Source organism: Pistacia vera, unplaced genomic scaffold (assembly GCF_008641045.1).
Source record: "Pistacia vera cultivar Batoury unplaced genomic scaffold, PisVer_v2 Contig300, whole genome shotgun sequence".
In the NCBI taxonomy this organism is placed as follows: Eukaryota; Viridiplantae; Streptophyta; class Magnoliopsida; order Sapindales; family Anacardiaceae; genus Pistacia; species Pistacia vera.
The window spans coordinates 738,439-758,280 of NW_022196114.1; the positions used below are offsets into that span (position 1 = coordinate 738,439).

A 19,842-nucleotide genomic window follows, 5' to 3' on the forward strand; every position below is an offset into this window, starting at 1 on the left:
GGCTCCAGGTCGACAGATTCTGAGTGGTTTCCTGGATGGCTTCGCTAGGCTGTTGCTCTGATTCACCTGGAAGATAGGAGAACTCTGAGATGAAGTCAGCAACAGCCTGCCCTTTGATAGTCGATCTTGGCTTGTACTTCAGATTGAACTGACTCAATTCCATGGCCCATTTAAGCAATTTACCCGATGCCTCTGGCTTCTAGAGGACCTACCTGAGGGGGTAATTAGTCATACATGGATAGTATGGGCATGGAAGTAAGGTCACAGCTTTCTGGAAGCGATCAACAGGGCATAGGCTAATCACTCCATTTTCGGATACCGCATCTTGGCATCTGTCAGACGCTTGCTCGCATAGTACACTGGCCATTAGACCTTTTCCTCTTTGCGAATTAGGGCTGCACTGACCGCGAACTGAGAGACGGACAGATATAGAAGCAAAATCTCTTAGGGAAGAAGCTTGGATAGGAGAGGTGGTTTACCGAGGTGTTCTTTTATACTTTGGAACGCTTGTTCGAACTCGGGAGTCCACTCGAACTTCTTATTGGCCTTCAGAACATTGAAGAATGGTAAGCAGCGATCTGTTAGCCTCGATATGAAGCGACTTAATGCCGTTATTCGCCCATTAAGACTCATGACCTATTTTTTATTGGTCGGGCTTTCCATATCGAGCGGAACTTGAATTTTTTCGGGGTTAATTTCTATTCCTCATTGGTTAACCATGTATCTTAGGAATTTACCTGACGATACTCCGAACGAACATTTGAGAGGATTCTGTTTCATTCTGTACAGTCGGAGGATATCAAACATCTCAGCGAGATGCGCTCTCTGATCTACAGCGACGTGAGATTTGACTAGCATGTCATCTACATAGACCTCCATTGACTTGTCGATCTGGTCGGAGAATATCCGATTAACCAATCGCTGGTAGGTCGCGCCAGCGTTCTTGAAGCCGAAGGGCATAACTTTGTAGCAATACAGCCCCCGATCTGTAATAAAAGACGTATGCTCTTTGTCTAGCTCGTACATCGAAATTTGATTATATCCCGAGTACGCATCCATAAAACTTAGTAGGTCGTACCCCGAGGTGGCATCCACGAGCTAGTCAATTCTTGGCAGGGGGAAGCTGTCTTTAGGACAAGCCTTGTTGAGGTCGCTGAAGTCGACACAGGTTTGCCACTTATCATTGGGCTTCTTTACCAGAATCGGGTTGGCAACCCAGGTCGGGTAGAGTGCCTCTTGGATGGACCCGTTTCGAAGGAGGTTGTCCACCTCTACTTTTAAGGCGACGTATCGCTCCGGATCCATTGCTCTTCTTTTCTAGCAAACTAGTTTGGCTTCGTTGTCGATGTTTAATGCATGGCAAATGATGTCCGGGCTGATCCCGACCATATCTGCGTGTGCAGGCGAACACATCGATATTTTCTTTCAGGAAGCTGGTCAGCTCGGAGGTGAGCTGGGGGTTGAGACTGCTCCCAATCCTTAACACTCGGCTCGGCTCGGCTCCTTCGAGTCGACCAGTACTTTGGACAAATCCCCAACTGGCCCACTAGAAGGGCTTTCCTGAATCCGAGGATCCATATTATCCTCTGTTGGGCCAGGCTGTGACTCGATCCGGCTGATCGCCATAGCCTGTCAAGGAATACCATGCGAGATGCCATTCCCTCTATACACCAACTGCACTGCTTTTATGTAACAGTCGTGAGATGTGCTTTGAGATTCGCTAACTTCCCCTATCCCCGTCGGGGTGGGGAACTTCATCTTCAAATGGTATATAGAAGTGACTACCTTGAAGTTTCTCAACAATGGTCTCCCCAAGATCTCATTGAAGGCAGATGGGCAGTCCACAACCAAGAATTCAGTAACCTTAGTCACTTCGTCATAGTCACCCAGCGTGACTGGGAGTTAGATCGTTCCCTTGGGGATCATGTGGTCCCCTGTAAAACCATAAAGAGGGATCAAGGCGGGCTTCAGGTCAGCCTCGTCCAAGTTCATTCTTTCGAAAGCGTCCTTGAACAGGATGTTCACAGCGCTTCTGTTGTCCACTAGCATTCTGCGGACGTTATAGCGCCCTATGAGGGGCGTGATTACAAGGGCGTCATCGTGAGGATGATGCAAATGAGCTGCATCCTTTTCAGAGAAGGTGATCGGCTCCTCCTTGCGAACCTTTTGTGGGTTCATCACCCTAATTAGGTCGTGATGAGCCTCGCGGACATATCTCTCTTGGGCACCTCGTGTGATCCCCGCGAGGTGCGGCCCTCCAAAGATTATGTTGACAATGCTATACCCTTTGCGATCACGACGCTTTTTTCCTTGCTCCCCTTGACTTTTCTCTTGCGCGGGAGCAAAGTCATCAATATACTCCTTAAAATGCCCCTTCTTAATGAGCTCTTCGATTGCTTGCTTTAGAGCTCGACACTCATCTGTATGATGCCCATTGTCCCGATGAAAGTGGTAGTACTTTTTACTATTTCTGGCTGTCGCGGGAGTTTTCAAGGGCTCGGGTTCTCCGAGTAGGCTGGCCTTCTCATATTTATCAAGAATAGTCGATACAGATGCGTTTAGTGGAGTATATTGGTTTCTGTCACGATCGTGACGAGGGACGAGAGCATATGACTTTTTGGGCTCGTAACGAGGTTTCTTCCCTCTTTGCTAATTGTCAGCGTCCCCCCTGCGATCAACTCTTCTACTATCCCCCCGACCAGGTGCACTGCTTGAAGCGTCGAGGTCGCGACGGTGGAATACTCCCAATGAATTTTCTATCCGGAGGTACTTCTCCGCAAGGTTATAGAATCCAGTAAGGGAAACATCGTCCTCAGCCTGTAATTCTTTTCACAGGTCGGTTTGTGGACGAACTCCAGCTATGATGAGAGTCTGAACAGACTCTTCGGGAGTATGAGTCACCTTGTTGAGTTCTCTGTAGAAACGGTCAATGTAAGACTGGAGGGATTCGTCCCTTTCTTGCCTTATATTGCTAAGGTAACTTAAAGGCATCGAGAACTTTTGATTTGCTTGAAAATGCCTTAGGAACGTCGCGCTCATCTGAGGCCACAAACTGATTGATCCCGTTGGGAGCGACCTGAACCACCGTTTGGCATGAGAGGTCAAAATCACTGCCAAACAACGACATTTTGCTAGATCTGAGACCTGGTGAAGCTCAATCAGGTCGTTAAATTCATATAAATGATCCTGCGGATCAAAATTTCCATCAAACGCCCGCATGTCGGGCATCCTGAATCCTGGTGGGAGTGCAATGCCTAACACTTCGAGAGAGAAGGGGGACATAGATGCGACCTGCCCCTGTTCATTTTGCTGAGCTCTTAGTCTGTCTAGAGCTTGCTACAGCTCCTCAATTTGAGGCAATGGAGCTGCTTGGGAATTGCTTTCACCTATGCGAGTTCGACTCTCGCGGTTACGATTGAGGAAAGTCTTGAGGTCGGGTTCCTCTTTGCCTCGGTCGACGGTTCTGACCACTCTCGACACACGCTGGCTAGAGGCGTGCGATGAGGTGCAAGGTATTTTCACGACCTTCGCGGTGGTAATAACCGCCCCGTGAAGTGTGGGACCCTCTTGCACTTTTATGGGTGTGTACTTGTGAAGTGGCTTGGGATAGTTAGGGCTGCATCTTTTCACCGAGTCTCAACAAGACTGGTATTCTGTTTGGGACAGCTAGGGCTGCATCTTTGGAGCCCGTGTGCTTGTTTTTTGTCACTTGCTTACCCTTTCGTCTACGCGCTACAGAGCTCGCAGCACGAGCTATTTCCCTTTGCCGTGCTTTCGTGCGACCTGCAGGCGTTTTTGGTGGTTGCACCACCACAACTAACTTGGATGGCATGCCTTGGTCCAAACGGTCCAACCTTCGGTTGACCATCTGGAGAGTATTGTCAAACCTCTCCAGGTAGCTTCTTATAACGGGTCAAGCTGTGAACTTGATGAGATATCTCCTGCAGCATTTTGCAGGGCTGAAGGTTTTTTGGAAGAAGTGTCCCCTTGAACTTGGGGAGCCCCTTAACGCCCTGGTTGGTTTGCTCAGGTTCTGGTTGGCGGGCCATTTGTTGTTGCAGGACCGATAAGCTAGAGATTCTCCTGATGAAGGATGAACACTAAATTAGGGTCCTCCTTCTAGCGTCAAACTGTTGAGCGTGATTTTAACACCAACGAAACACACGTGTGAAATGTTGAGCTGGCCCGAAAGACACACATGCATGCAAAGGAAAATGATAGTAAATGCAACGGGGACAATTTTTAAAGTGGTTCGGATGCTAAGGTAGCAAGTCCTACATCCACTGATGCTTGTATTGATGATAAGGGTCAGGTTGCTTTTAGCTGACTGACTTTACAATGATATTATAAGGTATCAAATGCTAAGAATTCTAACGAGAGAGAGAGTAGTCAATCAAGAGTAAAATGTGCGAATCCCCTTAGTGAGGGAGGAGCTTCCAATTTATAGTGGGATGCATTGAGGCAATGATCACTAAATCTGTAAGTTGGTGGGATTATCCGTGCAAATCCTTCTTTATGTCACATTGCCCACCTTCTATAGAGATTTGCGTGATTTGGAGCAGGGATTGGACACGTGGGGTCATCACAACTTCTGGCTGGTCTGGCGCACACCCACTACTCTGACGAAATCAAGCAGCAGGTATACCCATGATCTGACTCTTGCATGCTGACTGGAACTTACGTCAGCCCTTATATCTTTTAGGCATAACATGTTGTTCCATTAATATTTAAGTTTGTATGTTTCTACAGTTGTACCATGAGCAGTGTGTCTCTTTGTGTTCTTATGTTTGTTCAGTTGTAGCACTATAGCAGTGTATTTCTTTGTGTTTCACTTGTATTTGAATTAATAATTTCTGTGTGTTAATGGAACTACGTTAGTGTTATGAAATTTTATTCTCTGACAAACCTCTTTGTTATTCATGCAAGTGTCCAAATAATTTAGCAGCTTATCTCAGTGACAATCTTGTTTATGGCCTATTAGGGTTATAATATGACAAAATCAAATAATGTTGATTGGATATGAAAGCCATGAGAAGAAATCATTTGAAAAAAAATTCAAACCGGAATCTTCCAATCATTTTTATTTGGAATCTTCTCATGCTTTAACTAAAAAAAAATGTTATCTTTAAAAAGACCTATATAAAGAGGGTTACAAAATGAAATCATTAAGAAGAAAAAAATAAAAAAGAGAAAAGAAATCATGAAAATTAAGGGTGAGGATTATCTTTATATACCCCATTTTATTCTCTGACAAACCTCTTTGTTATTCATGCAAGTGTCCAAATAATTTAGCAGCTTATCTCAGTGACAATCTTGTTTATGGCCTATTAGGGTTATAATATGACAAAATCAAATAATGTTGATTGGATATGAAAGTCATGAGAAGAAATCATTTGAAAAAAATTTCAAACCGGAATCTGCCAATCATTTTTATTTGGAATCTTCTCATGCTTTAACTAAAGAAAAATGTTATCTTTAAAAAGCCATATATAAAGAGGGTTACAAAATGAAATCGTTAAGAAGAAAAAAATTAAAAAAGAGAAAGAAATCATAAAAATTAAGGGTGAAGATTATTTTTATATACCCCATTTATATGTTTCTTTACTATTAACCAAAATAAGTAAAAGTACGCCCGTAAGCCCGGTCGTGTGCACTGTGCAAATGGATTTTGTTTGCACTTGAAAGTTGAAAGTGAGGTTCGTGTTTGAGAACAAGATTGCTGTACAAATGTCGGCATGAGAGTTACAAAATGAAATCATTAAGAAGAAAAAAATAAAAAAAGAGAAAAAAATCATAAAAATTAAGGGTGAAAATTATCTTTGTATACCCCCATTTATATGTTTCTTTTACTATTAACCAAAATAAGTAAAAGTACGCCCATAAGTCCGGTCGTGTGCACTGTGCAGATGGATTTTGTTTGCACTTGAAAGTTGAAAGTGAGGTTCGTGTTTGAGAACAAGGTTGCCGTACAAATGTCGGCATTGGCTACAATCAAGCTTTTCAAACAGTGTCTTGTCATGGTTTCCAGTCAAGATTATTTGATTAACTTAACGGAGATCTTGCTTCTCTGTTAATAGATGGTTCGAACACCTAGTATTCAAAGAAGTGTAAGTGTTTTTATCTTTTTTTTTTTTTCCTTTTTTTATCACTAAAGTGTTTGAGTTAATTCATACGTTCGTCAATTAATCTTTCGATATCTTAAAATTATTGATAAGATAAGAGTTCTAATAATCATCTCTATTAGTATTTAAGAAGATTTAAACTCAAAAGTTTATAAAATTTTTTTTATTTTTTTATCATTATTGGTAGGATAAAAATTCTAATAATCATCTCTTAGTATTTAAGAAGATTTAAACTCAAAAGTTTATGAAACTCCTTTTATTTTTTTACCATTAAATTACTCAAACCATGGTTAAAAAGTTAATACATATAATAATTAATATATTAACTTTTTATCACGTAAGCGGTAAGCCTCCAGAAAAGAATTTGTAAAACCCTAACAAGTACCACATACAGAGTCTGAGAGAGATGACGCAGAAAGGGAACCTATTTAAAGGCAAACAAAATAAGAAAGTAACACCTCCCAACCGCCATAGAAAAGCCGTTCATATTCGCAAAGGTAAGTCTGTCTGTCTATGTTCTGTATCTAATAATACTATCTGCATATTTTTGTTATTTGGTTGAATTGTAAGGATTAATTTTATGTTCATTTATGAAGGGAAAAGGGTTGTGAAGCCTTGAAAGATTACAAAAGACATGGATACTGATAGGGTACGTTCCATTTTTCACACTATTTATTTTGTTAATTTTTATTTTCTTTATTTGTTTGATGTAAACAAGGCGTAAGAATAGGCAGTTAGAGTTTTGATAATTATTTGTGTTAAAAATAGCAAATTATCGTACAGTAAATAAGGGCGATTGTATTTGTGTATGTTTTTAGCACCAAAAATTCATGTTTCCTTGCTTTGGTATAAGCATTTTGATCTATTAGATACCGATTCTAGCTATAATTATTGGTCTAATTTAAGTATTAATATTTTAGCTGCTACTTTACTGTGATATTCGGTTCTGTTAGGCATGTCTAGAAATGAGGCCATTTCACAATGATGGTATTGTTGTTATGGGTATTGCTTGAGAGTGTTCTGTTGTGAAGCATGATTTGGATCAGGGCTATAGTTATTTTGTTCAGATCTCTGGGTTCTTAAGAAGGTGGGATAAGTTGATTATTACTCACTTGGCTGATGATGTGTGTGGTTTTATCATAAAGGTTACGGTATTCTGGTCTGTTTGCTGAAGTTGATTTTACAATCTTAAATTTCTGGAGACCTTTGTCACTGGAGCTAAGGTTCCCGATAGGAGCATTTTTCTTTAGGTTTTGTATTTTTGTCTGGATACAGTGAGGAGTTTCTTCTCCAGATTTGGTGGATGGGACTGAGTTTTATCATTCTCCTCTCTGCTTTCTGGACATCCAAGGTGTTCTGTTAGTTCCTTTTTTGGCCATAGGAGTGGTGGTGGGTTTTTTTACCAGGAAATTCAGGTCATATCACTATAGACAATCGTACTTTCATTGTCAAAGTTTGTTTAATTTGTGAAGACAATTATTAGGAGGTATCAAAGAAGACATTTACATCCATAATTTGAATTTTGCTATTTTTGGATGAAAAATTGTTCTCCTCACTCTGAAATTTGATCACAAAAGGAGCATATGTTAATAGCAAAAGGGATACTTGGTTTCATTGTTAGACTCAACTGGAACAGATTTTGCAGTCTCATCTTGTCAAGAACAATTCTTTTTTCAGGTTTGACTGTGGGAATCGTCATTTTCTTGCTGGGTTGAATTTTTGTAATATGTATGTCCCGAATTACACTTTATTAGAACATTACATCTATTATGCTATGATATATCTTTTTTAGTTTACCATAGTCAGTGCTAATGTAAGGAGGGGCCAATTAGTTTAAAGGCATTAAGGTATTACAAAATGGGCACAGTAGGAGAGGTTGCTGGGTTTTGTCCTATGTAATGTTTTTCTTATATCTACAATAAAAAAAAAAAAGACTGGAAAGATTCTGCAGCTAGAAATATTCTATAGTGTGCATATTATAAGTTTCTTGTTGTTCTTTCAGTTTTTTAACTAGCATATACATCGCTTCAAGATAGAACTCCATCTGGAAACACTGCATTAAGATGTACTGTGAAGCATGACGAACTCTTGTAGTATTGGTCTTTTATTTCCTTGTTGTGTATTAGTACAGAGATTTGTTCAGCCATATAGACCTGAGCTTTTTTCGTAGAATATGTTACTGTTACTATTCTTTTTTTCTTACTCTGCTAGATAACACATTATTGACTATGTAATATCTTTATCTTCATATCAAGGTAACTGACTTTAAAGGTACCAAAAGATGTTGGGTTTTTCTAGACTATAAACAATGGGTTAACATTTTGTGCCCAATTATTATCACTTTGAAAGTGAGTATTGGACATGAACCTGAAATTTGTTTGTACTTAAATACGTCGTTGTTACTATTCTTTTTTCTTACCTTGCAAAGTAATCAATTATTGACCATGTAATATCACTAATTTCATGACACGGCAACTGCCTGTGAAGATACCAAAAGATGTAGTGAATTATTTTGAAGTCATATTTGGTGGATGGGACTGATTTTTTTAATTCTCCTCTCTGGTTTCTGGACATTCAACGGTGTTCTTTTAGTTCCTTTTTGGGCCAAAGGAGTGGTGGTGGTTTTTTTACCAGGAAATTCAGGTCGTGTCACCGTAGACAATCTTAGTTTCATTGTCAAAGTTTGTTTAATTTGCGAAGACAATTATTCAGGAGGTATCAAAGTGGATATTTACATCCATAATTGGAATTTTGCTATTTTTGGATGAAAAATTGTTCTTCTCACTCTGAAATTTGATCACAAAAGGAGCATATTTTAGTAGCAAAAGGGATACTTGGTTTCATTGTTAGACTCAACTGGAACAGATTTTGCAGTCTCGTCTTGTCAAGACCAAACTTTTTTCTGGTTTGAGAGTCAAAATCGTCATTTTCTTGCTTGGTTGAATTTTTAGTTTCTTTTGTAATCTGTATGCTCCTAATTACACTTCATTAGCACATTACATCTATTATGTTGCGATCGTCATCTATAACCCACATGCCCATCATTTTCCCTTCCCAATGTGGGATCCTAACACATACAATTTTTCTTCCAGGGATATGAAACAAATTGTATCCCGTCCCTTTTAACTCCAATCTGCTTGTTTTTTTGACACATTCATATTGCTAATGGCATTGCCTTCTCTTATATATGATGATTCCAGGAACTGACCAAATTCATAAATCACTGCAACGAAGTGAAGGCAGCTACCCTTGCGAACAAGGAAGGTGGCCAACTAAGTATTGTCAAAACGTCAGCTGGGTCTACTGCTAACAAGAAGGATGAAAAACCCGACTCCAATTAGTGGGTTGTTGAAAAACTCTTTGGGAAGAAAAATTAGCGGGTTAGGTAAGGGGAATGAATGGAGATTGTGAATGATTTTGATAGGAAAAAGGCGGACTATGAAATGAACAAGAGAAGAGAAGTTAAATTTGGAGAGAGAGATAGAAGGCGAAGAAAAAGTGTTTTAGGCTTTAACTCGCACGTTGAGAAAGAGAAGGAGAAAGAATGCCAATTTGGGTTTACAAAACGGGTAGAGTCGGGTACGGGTCAAAACGGGTCTAATTATATAGATCTATACTCTATATTATTTACTCTGGTACAAGTTGACTCAAGGGTCCTAACCCGTTTTGTCAGGTCTAATCATCGGAATAGATTTATCTAAAACACTAATAAAAATGTCATAAATAGACTACTTTGTATATTTATTCAAAAATGTTATGCAGCAAGATAAACAATATGACAGTAAGTATGATCAAAAGTTATATGTATCTCTTGGTTAACAAATCCATTTGTTTTAACCAATTATAGTCATAGGTGTATCATGCATCCAAATCAATACGTACCTAACAAAAAATTGCACTGTTGATCATGCAGCTCTTCAGTGCCCCTTAAATCATATTCCAATAGTTGATCATGATCATAACTAACACCTTAATTATCATTTTTTTATCCTAAGAACAGAATCATTTCTTAATCCTAAGAACAGAATTCTCTAGTGCTCCATCTCAACCATTTTATGTTCTCTCACCTTTATAACCATGTTCGAATTATCATATAAAAGACATATGGTAAGCTGTAAGCCATGCCATGCCCCTATAAACCCACTGTTACATGAACCATGGGATTATTAAGATAAACATATGCTTCTGTAATAACTTTAAATAGATTTATTATAAGAGAATATATTTGTATTTAATTTTTTATTATTATTATTTAATTTAACTAAAAAATAAGTTAGAAAAAGAAAGAGTCTATTATACCCAAAATAATCATCTTTTATGATGTTAGCCATTATGATACAGATTCAGGATATACAAAACGATTATACAATCTTTTTAATTGAAAAAATTCCAAAAATAAAATTAAAAAACTATTTTGGCTAAATGAATTTACTTTGATTTAGTTTTCTTTTTAACACCAGTAGTTATGTTATATTCTAGAATGTCTAATGGCTCTTCTTAATTTCTAAACCTACTTGTCAACCGTGTGCGTGAGATGAGGAGAAAGAGAGGTCTTGCTTGTTTTTCTAGTGCAAGAGATGCAATAATTGTCGCTGTTTGTTTCCCAGGAAAACTATGAGGGAATTTTCTGATGAAGAAGGAAAACAAAGTGACGTAATAATGTCATTTATCTGTTTTATTTTTCTTTTACTAATCACTATTATTATTTATTAATCATGAGTGATAAATTTTGCTGCATAAATATACAATACCAATATATATACATAATCAGAAGCACAATACACAACCAAAAGGTGGGCAACTGGACCACAAAATTCTGAAATGGAAATACAGCCTCTGATAAACAACTGATACTGATACAAACTACTAGATAAACAAACACGAAGTTAACAAGAAACCTCATGTCCATGTCAAGAGAAACGTGAAGACTGAACACATAAGATGGCACAAAGATACCGAAGAAACCTACATATGTAAACATTCTTATACAAAGCAATTGGTGAACAGCCTGAACAACTGAGAACTCTTTTGCACGACCAGCATCTCTAACTAATTGATTTTCTGCAAGTATCACACAAAAATAATCAACAATTACATACAGAATAAATGCCGGATTTTATTCAAAAAAAAAAAAATGAAGTTATCTTTGTATAGACATTCATGGAGGAGTCAATACTCAGCATTCTATCCTCACGGTCTGTTTAGATGCAGCGAGGATGAATAAAAATCCAAGGAGATTCCATGTAATTAAACAAGGATATTAAATTGAAATGGCGTACCTTGGGCTGAAGGTTTATAAAATTGATTAGAATTCAAGGAGATTCCGATATTATGTTGGCTATGATGGGCCAATACTCTGCATTCTTTTTGCATTTTTCTTTCAGCAGAGGACATCCATCGATATAAAGATAGTCGATTGAGGGGGGCAGCCCATTTGGAAAGTATTTGAGCTTTGGACAGCGAAGGAAATGTAGTTCTGTTAAGGAGGTCAGGTTTTGAACCGAAGAGGACAGGCTTTCCAGATTCGGAAAATTTTCAATTTCCAGTGTATCTAGAGAGGTTGGAAGTTTCATTCCTATCTCCTCCTGCGGAAAGGACTCCACGTCATCACATCCTCCACTAATTTTGAGCACAGAAAGAGAGGTGAGTCTGTGCAATCCCCACTTGAACAATGGCTTGCAGATGTTGGCATCTTTAATCTTGAGTGACCAAATGTTAGCGGGAAATCCATCCTCAGGAAAAGATACAATGCCTGGACATTTTTGTATTGTCAATTGCTGAAGAGAGGTGAGATTGCACATTCCATTTGGCAGGGCCACCAGTTTCTCACACTCATTTATGTAAACCGTTGATAGTTTGGTGGAGGGCAACCCTCCTTCTGGAAATTGAATAAAATTTGGACAATCCGTTACTTTAATCTCATGAAGATGGCTGAGTTTGTTCAAGCAATCGGGTAACAATTTTAGATTTTTACACCCATCGATACAAAATTTCTCAAGAGATGTGTTATCATTCACCCTTTCTGCTATTGACTCCAGCGTTGAGCATTGCTGAATGGTAAGGAATAAAAGAGCCGTAGGCAGATTACCTCTTGAAGAGAAGAAAACAAGATTCGGGCAATTATAAACCTCAATGCGCTCAACTGAGCATGGCAACTCACCATGTGACAACAAGGACGCAAGAGATTCACAGTCTCTAATATTCAAGTACTCTAGCAGAGAAGTGTTCTGACTGCTGCCACTGTTGATACTCTCCTCGAACATTTCAAAAACTTCTTTGTCCACCAAAGTCTGTAAGTTATTGCAATATTTGATGCCCAGCCGCTTCAGATTCGGAGGTAGCTGAACTCTTGCAATGTATTTCACAGACTCACAATCTGAAATATTGAAACTTTCAAGAGATGTCATACTGCTGTGCACCAATGCTTCAACTCCCCGTGCTTTGCAATTCTCAATCGTAATGGATCTCAGCTGAGAAGGCAAGCCAACTACTTCAGCAAAAGAAACAAGATTTGAGCAGTTTTTTATTGATATATCTGTAAGTGAACTGAGATTATGCAGCGTTTGCGGTAGCTTTGCAAGGTTTTCACAATCCCTCAGTTCCAGATTATGAAGTCTGCAAGGAAACCTTTGTTGTAGTAGCTTTTCTTCTTCCTCTGCAACCGTGGAAAGAACTTGGGAACAGCGCTCAGGAGCCAATCCATGAAGTGAGCTAATATCTTGATGTGATTCCATTCCTTTGAAAGTTATGTCTTTGCAACCACGAATCCTCAGTTCTTCTAGTTTTGGTACCCCTTGCACAAAACTCTCTCCCATAGTCACACGATTTGATACATCAATAAGTTTCACTGACTTCAATGAACCACCGTCTTCAATTTCCCACTCCACCTCGTTGCACCCATAAATCTCTAATTTGCAGAGTACTGGAGAACTTGGAACTGACACCGACAGTTGCTCGCATTTTTCAATGACAAGCTTTTCCAATTTCGGAAGACGTTTTGGCAATTCCCCATTCAGTTTTGAACAACGAACAATAAAAAGCTCTCGTAGGCTAGGAAACTCTTCAACTTCTTGACCAGGTCCATGAGGAATCCAGTTTTCCCATTCTTTCATGTCCCCAAAGTAGAGTCTCTCAAGTGATGGAAAAGGGACCGAGCAACCATTTCCATTGAACTCTGGATCCACGCTCTTCACTCGAACCATTCCATTGATAACAAGTTCCTTGAGAAGGGGAAGGTGCCCAACAGAAGGCAAGGAAATACAATTGCCACAATTCTCGAATCTTAGACTCTTTAGTTTTGTGAAAGAGGAATTTCCTATCCAAGTTGGAAATTTTGTACCCTCATAGCCAATGACACTGAGCTCTGTCAAGTTTTGGTGAGGTTGTAGCAACTCCAGCACTTGTGCTTGAGATTCTACCCGCGCCGAAGTTTCGGTACTACAAGTCCATTCCAAAAGAAGCACATTCAGGTTCTGCTTACCATTCAAGTCTGCCTCCTTGGCGTCATTAGCATCGTGTACATTCTCTAATCCCGAAATGTGAAGACTATCCTTAAGATGGGTTAAAGACTTCAATTCTTCTAACCCAGAGCCAACGTCTTTGCCCAAAACATACTTAGGAAGTGTTTGGAGACTGGTTAATTTTCCAATCCTGCGAGGCATATGCTCCAATAAATTTACACTGAAAAGGTTGAGATGCCGCAGACTGACAAGGTTCCCCATATCTGTACACAATGTCCTTAGAATAGCACAACCCTCTAGCAAAAGTGATTGTAAATTGTACAGACTACCAACTGATTCAGGCAAACTTATAATATCAGTGTAAGACAGATCAAGGTACCGTAGATGCTTCAAATCTCCAATGTCATATGGTAGCTCTTCGACACAGTATTTATGCAAAGATAATACCCTTAAACGCTGTGATTTCTGCAACATCTGATAAAAAAAATTAAGAGTGACAGAAGGGAACCTAGCAGATTCTGATTTATAATAAATAAAAGGAGCTTTACGGCTGGCGTAAGAGGAATCTTCTCGTTTCACCGTGAGTGGTAAGAAAGTTCGTAAATGTTTGACACCATTGGAGGCTTCAAGCTTTTCCATGCCATCCAATGGGCCTCCAGTGTATGATAAATGACGAAGATTATCAGAAAACCAAAATTGATTGTCACCCTCGTGCATATCCTCCATTCTCAAGTATGTTTTTCCAGCAGCCCATTGAGCAAGATCATGGATAAGGTCATGCATCACAAACAATGATGCATTGGAGTCTGATTTTTCGAAAAATGATCTCGACTTTAACTCACGAAAGTATTTGCAGCCCAAGTTTTCCAGTTTGTTCACACCATTTTCACTTTGCAAGAAACCCTCAGCCATCCATAATAAAACCATCTTCTGCTCTTGAAATTCATAACCCTTTGGGAATAACGAGCAGTACGCAAAACATTGTTTTAAATGTGGGGGAAGATGATAGTAACTTACTTTGAGAGCTGGCATAATGTCACCTTCCTCTTCCGATATATCCCATATTTTGCTATTTAGAACATCTCTCCAATCATTGACATCATATTTACCATGTAATAAGCCACCAAGAGTTTTAGCTGCCAAAGGCAATCCATCACACTTTTTAACTATCTTCTCACCAATTTCTTTTAAGTCTTGATCATGCACACTAAAATCTTTTGTTCCCAACGAGTGTTGAGTAAAAACTTGCAAACAATCATCATCTGACAACTTTGCCAATGAGTACCCTGCACCAGTTTTTATCATCGATGAAACACCTTGCAAGCGAGTTGTAACGACTATCTTACTTCCTGGTGAACCAGCTTCAAATGGACTATATAGAATGGTCCAATCATTATAATTCTGCATCCAAACATCATCCAAAACAAGCAAAAACTTCTTACCAGAGAGTTCTCTTTTCAGTTTGACTTGAAGCCAGTTTAGATCATTAAAATGACGGCGGCGAAAAATATTGCTATCATCCTGCTCAGGAACAATGGAGTTTAAAATTGTTTTTGTCACTCTAGTTACATCAAAATCGTCGGAAACATAAATCCATACTTGGAGATCAAAATGATTCACTATTCTGACATCATTGTAAACAAGTTGAGCGAGTGTGGTCTTGCCCAACCCTCCCATCCCAGTGATAGGAATAACAGAGACTCCATCATCATCAGTACATGAATCACCACTCAGCAATAATTCAACTATTGCCTCCTATCCTTTTCCTACCATAAACTTTGGCTTCATTAACCAAAGAGTGTTGGTAGTCTTTCCCTGACTTTCTTGACCTCCTTCCCGAATTCTCTCTCAACTCCAGGTTCTTTTTCAGTTACAATAGTTTGCAATCTGGTAGTGATCTCTTTATTTTGGACCCCTCATGTTATTGAACTTAACAGATCGTGGACTGAAACTGGTGAAGCAGTGGGAATGAGTTTTCGTACCTTACTGGGGTGGCTTGAGTTTGAGGTTCAAGCAACAACTTCCTCGCATAGCTTCAGTAGCAAACTCATCCAGGATGTCTTCCACGTCATAGGCCAAGTCCTGGAGTTCACCCAGCCAGATCCTAACCAACGACTCGTCATCTGCTTCTCCTCTGCGTCGTCAGCACGGCATGAATCTTCACCATGTCTTTTCCCACTTCTGAGATCAGCATGGATTTTCTTTTGGAGACCAACTGCACGTCCCTCGAAGACCAACTTTTCTATCAGCACTCAACAGTGACGACAGAATTGCCTCTCCAATGATCGACTAGTACCGTCTTTGTGAAACAAGATTTATGGAGAATCGAAGTATAGAGACAATCTGTAGAAAGTTACAATCAAGGAAGGAAGTTACCCAAGACTTCGACCATGAAATTTACAAGCAAGGTCACTCCTTTTCCAGTTGCTTATCTTGTAAGCAAAGTACAGAGAATATATATTGCTTTGGGGATTTGGGCAACCCTCCCTGTTGTCAAAGCTTTTTATAGTATTAAGGATCCTACATTTATATCTTTAACTTTACACTAATCGTAATGTACTCACTATGCATACCCAATGGAATTTCAATTTGCATATATTGTTGATCAGGCTCATCTTTCAAACGAATTTAAGCCCAATTCATAGACCACACCAGTAATTGCAGGCCCAAAACAGTTTAAAACCTCTCCTCATGTTTGTTTAACTTTTTCAACCATATTCTATTATATATCTTATCCTAAAAAAGAAAACACATGTTTATTTTAATATTATTCAAAATCTAATCATATTCTACTCAACTTAAAATATTAATAATTCTTTTTTTCAATAAAAGATTATAAATTACAAAAACACTATCATCCACCCAAGCAACGGCTGCCTGCCAACAACCACCGCCAACTACCAGCTGCCACCACTACCACCGCCAACACTGGCACCAAAAACGACGCATGATCGACCAAATCTAGCCAATCTATTCGTTTTTTTACCACATCCACCTTGGATCTAGCAGGAAACAACCACATCTACAACAAAAAATCTGGCTATTTGGTTGTCAGCAATGGCCATATCTTGGCCATCATTTGACCATAATCTGGCTGAAAATAGTTAGATCTAGCCGATCGTACATCATTCCAATACCTTTCGACCACCGTCAGATGGCGATGGCCAACGTCGACAATCGGTTGGGTGGTGGAGGTGTTTTTGTTCATTTATAAACTTTTATTGTGGGTGAATGGTTTAGTTAAATTAACAAATGTAAGGGTTAAAAATATTTTTAGAAAATCTTTTCCAAGGATGTATCAAACATATTATTATAATCTTATCTTATTTAATTTAATCATATCATATCTATTTAGGATATAATATTATTAAAAAGTGTACTAACGAAGCTTGTGATTTTCCCTTTATATTCTTATTCCATTGTACTCTCCACTTGATGTGGGCACGTCAATAAAATAAAAATTGTTGCGCTTAAAGTCCCACATCATCCTGGTGAGAGGATAGTTGAGTGTTTAAACAGGTTCATAGGTCTTAATAGATGTATTTTGGGCTCGAAACCCAGAATAAAACAGTGTGTAACACATTATCAACATGAGCATAATATCATCCAAATAATGGAAAAATAAATAAAAAAGTCTCGTCATATTTATTTCCCCTCATTTTCTTTCACTCATTTTGTATAGAGAGATATTTCAAGATTTTGTTAATGAATCATATATAAGCCTATTTGTTTGTTTAACCAGTCAAAAAGTGCTTGACCTGTGAGTTTAATCAGCGAATGGCTAACGACAATGCATAAGCCTCACTGTTTGTTCGTATTTCCCATTAATACGAAAAAGTCTTGGTAAAAAGGATTTACCTTGTGTTCATCCAATAATACATATGTCATTACCTATAATCACTATTTATTATTAATCATGGTGATAAATTTTGCTGCATGAATATACAGTACCAATAATAATATACATACATAATCAAAGCACAATACACAACAAGGTGGGCAACTGGACCACAAAATTCTGAAATGGAAATCACCGCGCAAGTGCAGCACAGCCTATGTTAACAACTGATACTGATACAAATACTAGATAAAAACACGAAGTTACAAGAAACCTCGTGTCCATGTCAAGAGAAATGTGAAGACTGACACATAAGATGGCACAAAGATACGAAGAAACCTCCATATATAAACATTCTTATACAAAGCAATTGGTGAACAGCCTGACAACTGAGAACTCTTTTGCACGACCAGCATCTCTAACTAATTGATTTTCTGCAAGTTTGACACAAAATGAAGTTACCTTTGTAAAGACATTCATGAGGAGTCAATACTCTGCATTCTATCCTCACAGTGAAAACAAGTGAGAAGGCGCAGATCTTTGAAGTTGGCTGTTTAGATGCAGCGAGGATGATAAAAATCCAAGGAGATTCCATGTAATTAAACAGGATATTAAATTGAAATGGCGTACCTTGGCTGAAGGTTTATAAAATTGATTAGAATTCAAGGAGATTCCGGGATTATGTTGCTATGATGGGCCAATACCCTGCATTCTTTGCATTTTCTTCCAGCAGAGGACATCCCCGATATACAGCTCGTCGATTGGGGGGGCAGCCCGTTTGAAGTATTTGAGCTTCGGACAACGAACGAAATGTAGTTCGGTTAAGGAGGTCAGGTTTTGAACCGATGAGGACAGGCTTTCCAGATTCGGAAAATTTTCAATTTCCAGTGTTCTAGAGAGGTTGGAAGTTTCATTCCTATCTCCTCCTGCGGAAAGGACTCCACGTCATCACATCCTCCACTAATTTTGACTCGAAAGAGAGGTGAGTCTGTGCATCCCCACTCGAACATGGCTTGCAGATGTTGGCATCTTAATCTCGAGTGACCAAATGTTAGTGGAAATCCATCCTCAGGAAAGATACATGCCTGGACATTTGTATTGTCAAATTCCGAAGAGAGGTGAGATTGCACTTCCATTTGGCAGGGCCACCAGTTTCTCGCACTCATTTATGTAAAGCGTTGACAGTTTGGTGGGGGCACCCTCCATCTGGAAATTGATGAAACTTGGACAATCCATTACTTTAAACTCTTGAAGATGGCTGAGTTTGTTCAAGCAATCGTGTACAATTTTAGATTTTTACACCCATCGATACGAAATCTCTGAAGAGATGTGTTATCATTCCCGTTTCTGCTATGGACTCCAGCTTTGAGCATTGCCGAATGCTAAGGGATCCAAGAGCCGTAGGAAATTACCTCTTGGAGAGAAGGAAAAAAGATTCGGGCAATTATCAATCTCAATGCGCTTAACTGAGCATGGCAACCACCGTGTGACAACAAGCACGCGAGAGATTCACAGTCTCTAATATTCAGGTACTCTAGCAGAGAAGTGTTCTGACTGCTTCCACTGTTGATACTCTCCCGATTTCGGAAACTTCGTTGTCCACCAAAGTCTGTAAGTTATTGCAATATTGTGTTCCAACCGCTTCACATTCGGAGTAGCTGGACTCTTGCAATGTATTTCACAGACTCACAATCTGAAATTTTGAAACTTTCAAGAGCTTCAGCTGCTGTGCACCAATGCTTCGACTCCCCGTGCTTTGCAATTCTCAATCGTAATGGTATCCAGCTGAGAAGGCAAGCCAACTACTTCTGTAAAAGAAACAAGATTTGAGCAGTTTTTTATTGATATATCTGTAAGTGAAGTGAGATTATGCAGCGTTTGCGGTAGCTTTGCAAGGTTTTCACAATCCCTCGTTCCAATTATGAAGTCTGCAAGGCAACCTTTGTTGTAGTTGCTTTTCTTCTCCCTCTGCCACCGTGGAAAGAACTTGGGAACGCGCTCAGGACCAATCCATGAGTGGCTAATATCTTGACGTGATTCCATTCCTTTGAAAGTTATGTCTTTGCAACCACGAATCCTCGTTCTTCTAGTTTTGGTACCCCTTGCACAAAACTCTCTCCCATGTCACACGATTTGATACATCAATAAGTTTCACTGACTTCAATGAACCACCGTCTTCAATTTCCCCACTCCACCTCGTTGCACCCATAAATTCTAATTTGCGAGTACTGAGGAACTTGGAACTGACACCGACATTTGCTCGCATTTTTCAATGACAAGCTTTTCCAATTTCGGAAGACGTTTTGGCAATTCCCCATTCAGTTTTGAACAACGAACAATAAAAGCTCTCGTAGGCTAGGAAACTCTTCAACTTCTTGACCAGGTCCATGAGGATCCAGTTTTCCCATTCTTTCATTCCCCA

General features: G+C 39.2%; 1 protein-coding gene and 1 long non-coding RNA gene across 2 annotated transcripts; one reads left to right on the forward strand and one right to left on the reverse strand.

Annotated features, from left to right (window-relative positions):
- The first annotated feature begins 6,454 nt into the window (after nt 1–6,454).
- Nucleotides 6,455–9,895, forward strand: LOC116135535. The gene is made up of 3 exons (XR_004128914.1): nt 6,455–6,619; nt 6,719–6,771; nt 9,323–9,895. It is a non-coding gene; the product is annotated as an uncharacterized LOC116135535 (long non-coding RNA).
- A 1,539-nt stretch (nt 9,896–11,434) lies between these two features.
- On the reverse strand, nt 11,435–15,273 carry LOC116135525 (putative disease resistance RPP13-like protein 1). The gene has a single exon (XM_031421234.1). It carries the CDS (start codon nt 15,257–15,259, stop codon nt 11,435–11,437), a length of 3,825 nt encoding a protein of 1,274 aa, XP_031277094.1. The 5' UTR covers nt 15,260–15,273.
- Nucleotides 15,274–19,842: the final 4,569 nt, after the last annotated feature.

Bases quoted from the DNA above. Each gene is read 5' to 3' on its own strand.
- LOC116135525 (XM_031421234.1), bottom strand. From the start codon at position 15,259: ATGGGAGGGTTGGGCAAGACCACACTCGCTCAACTTGTTTACAATGAT.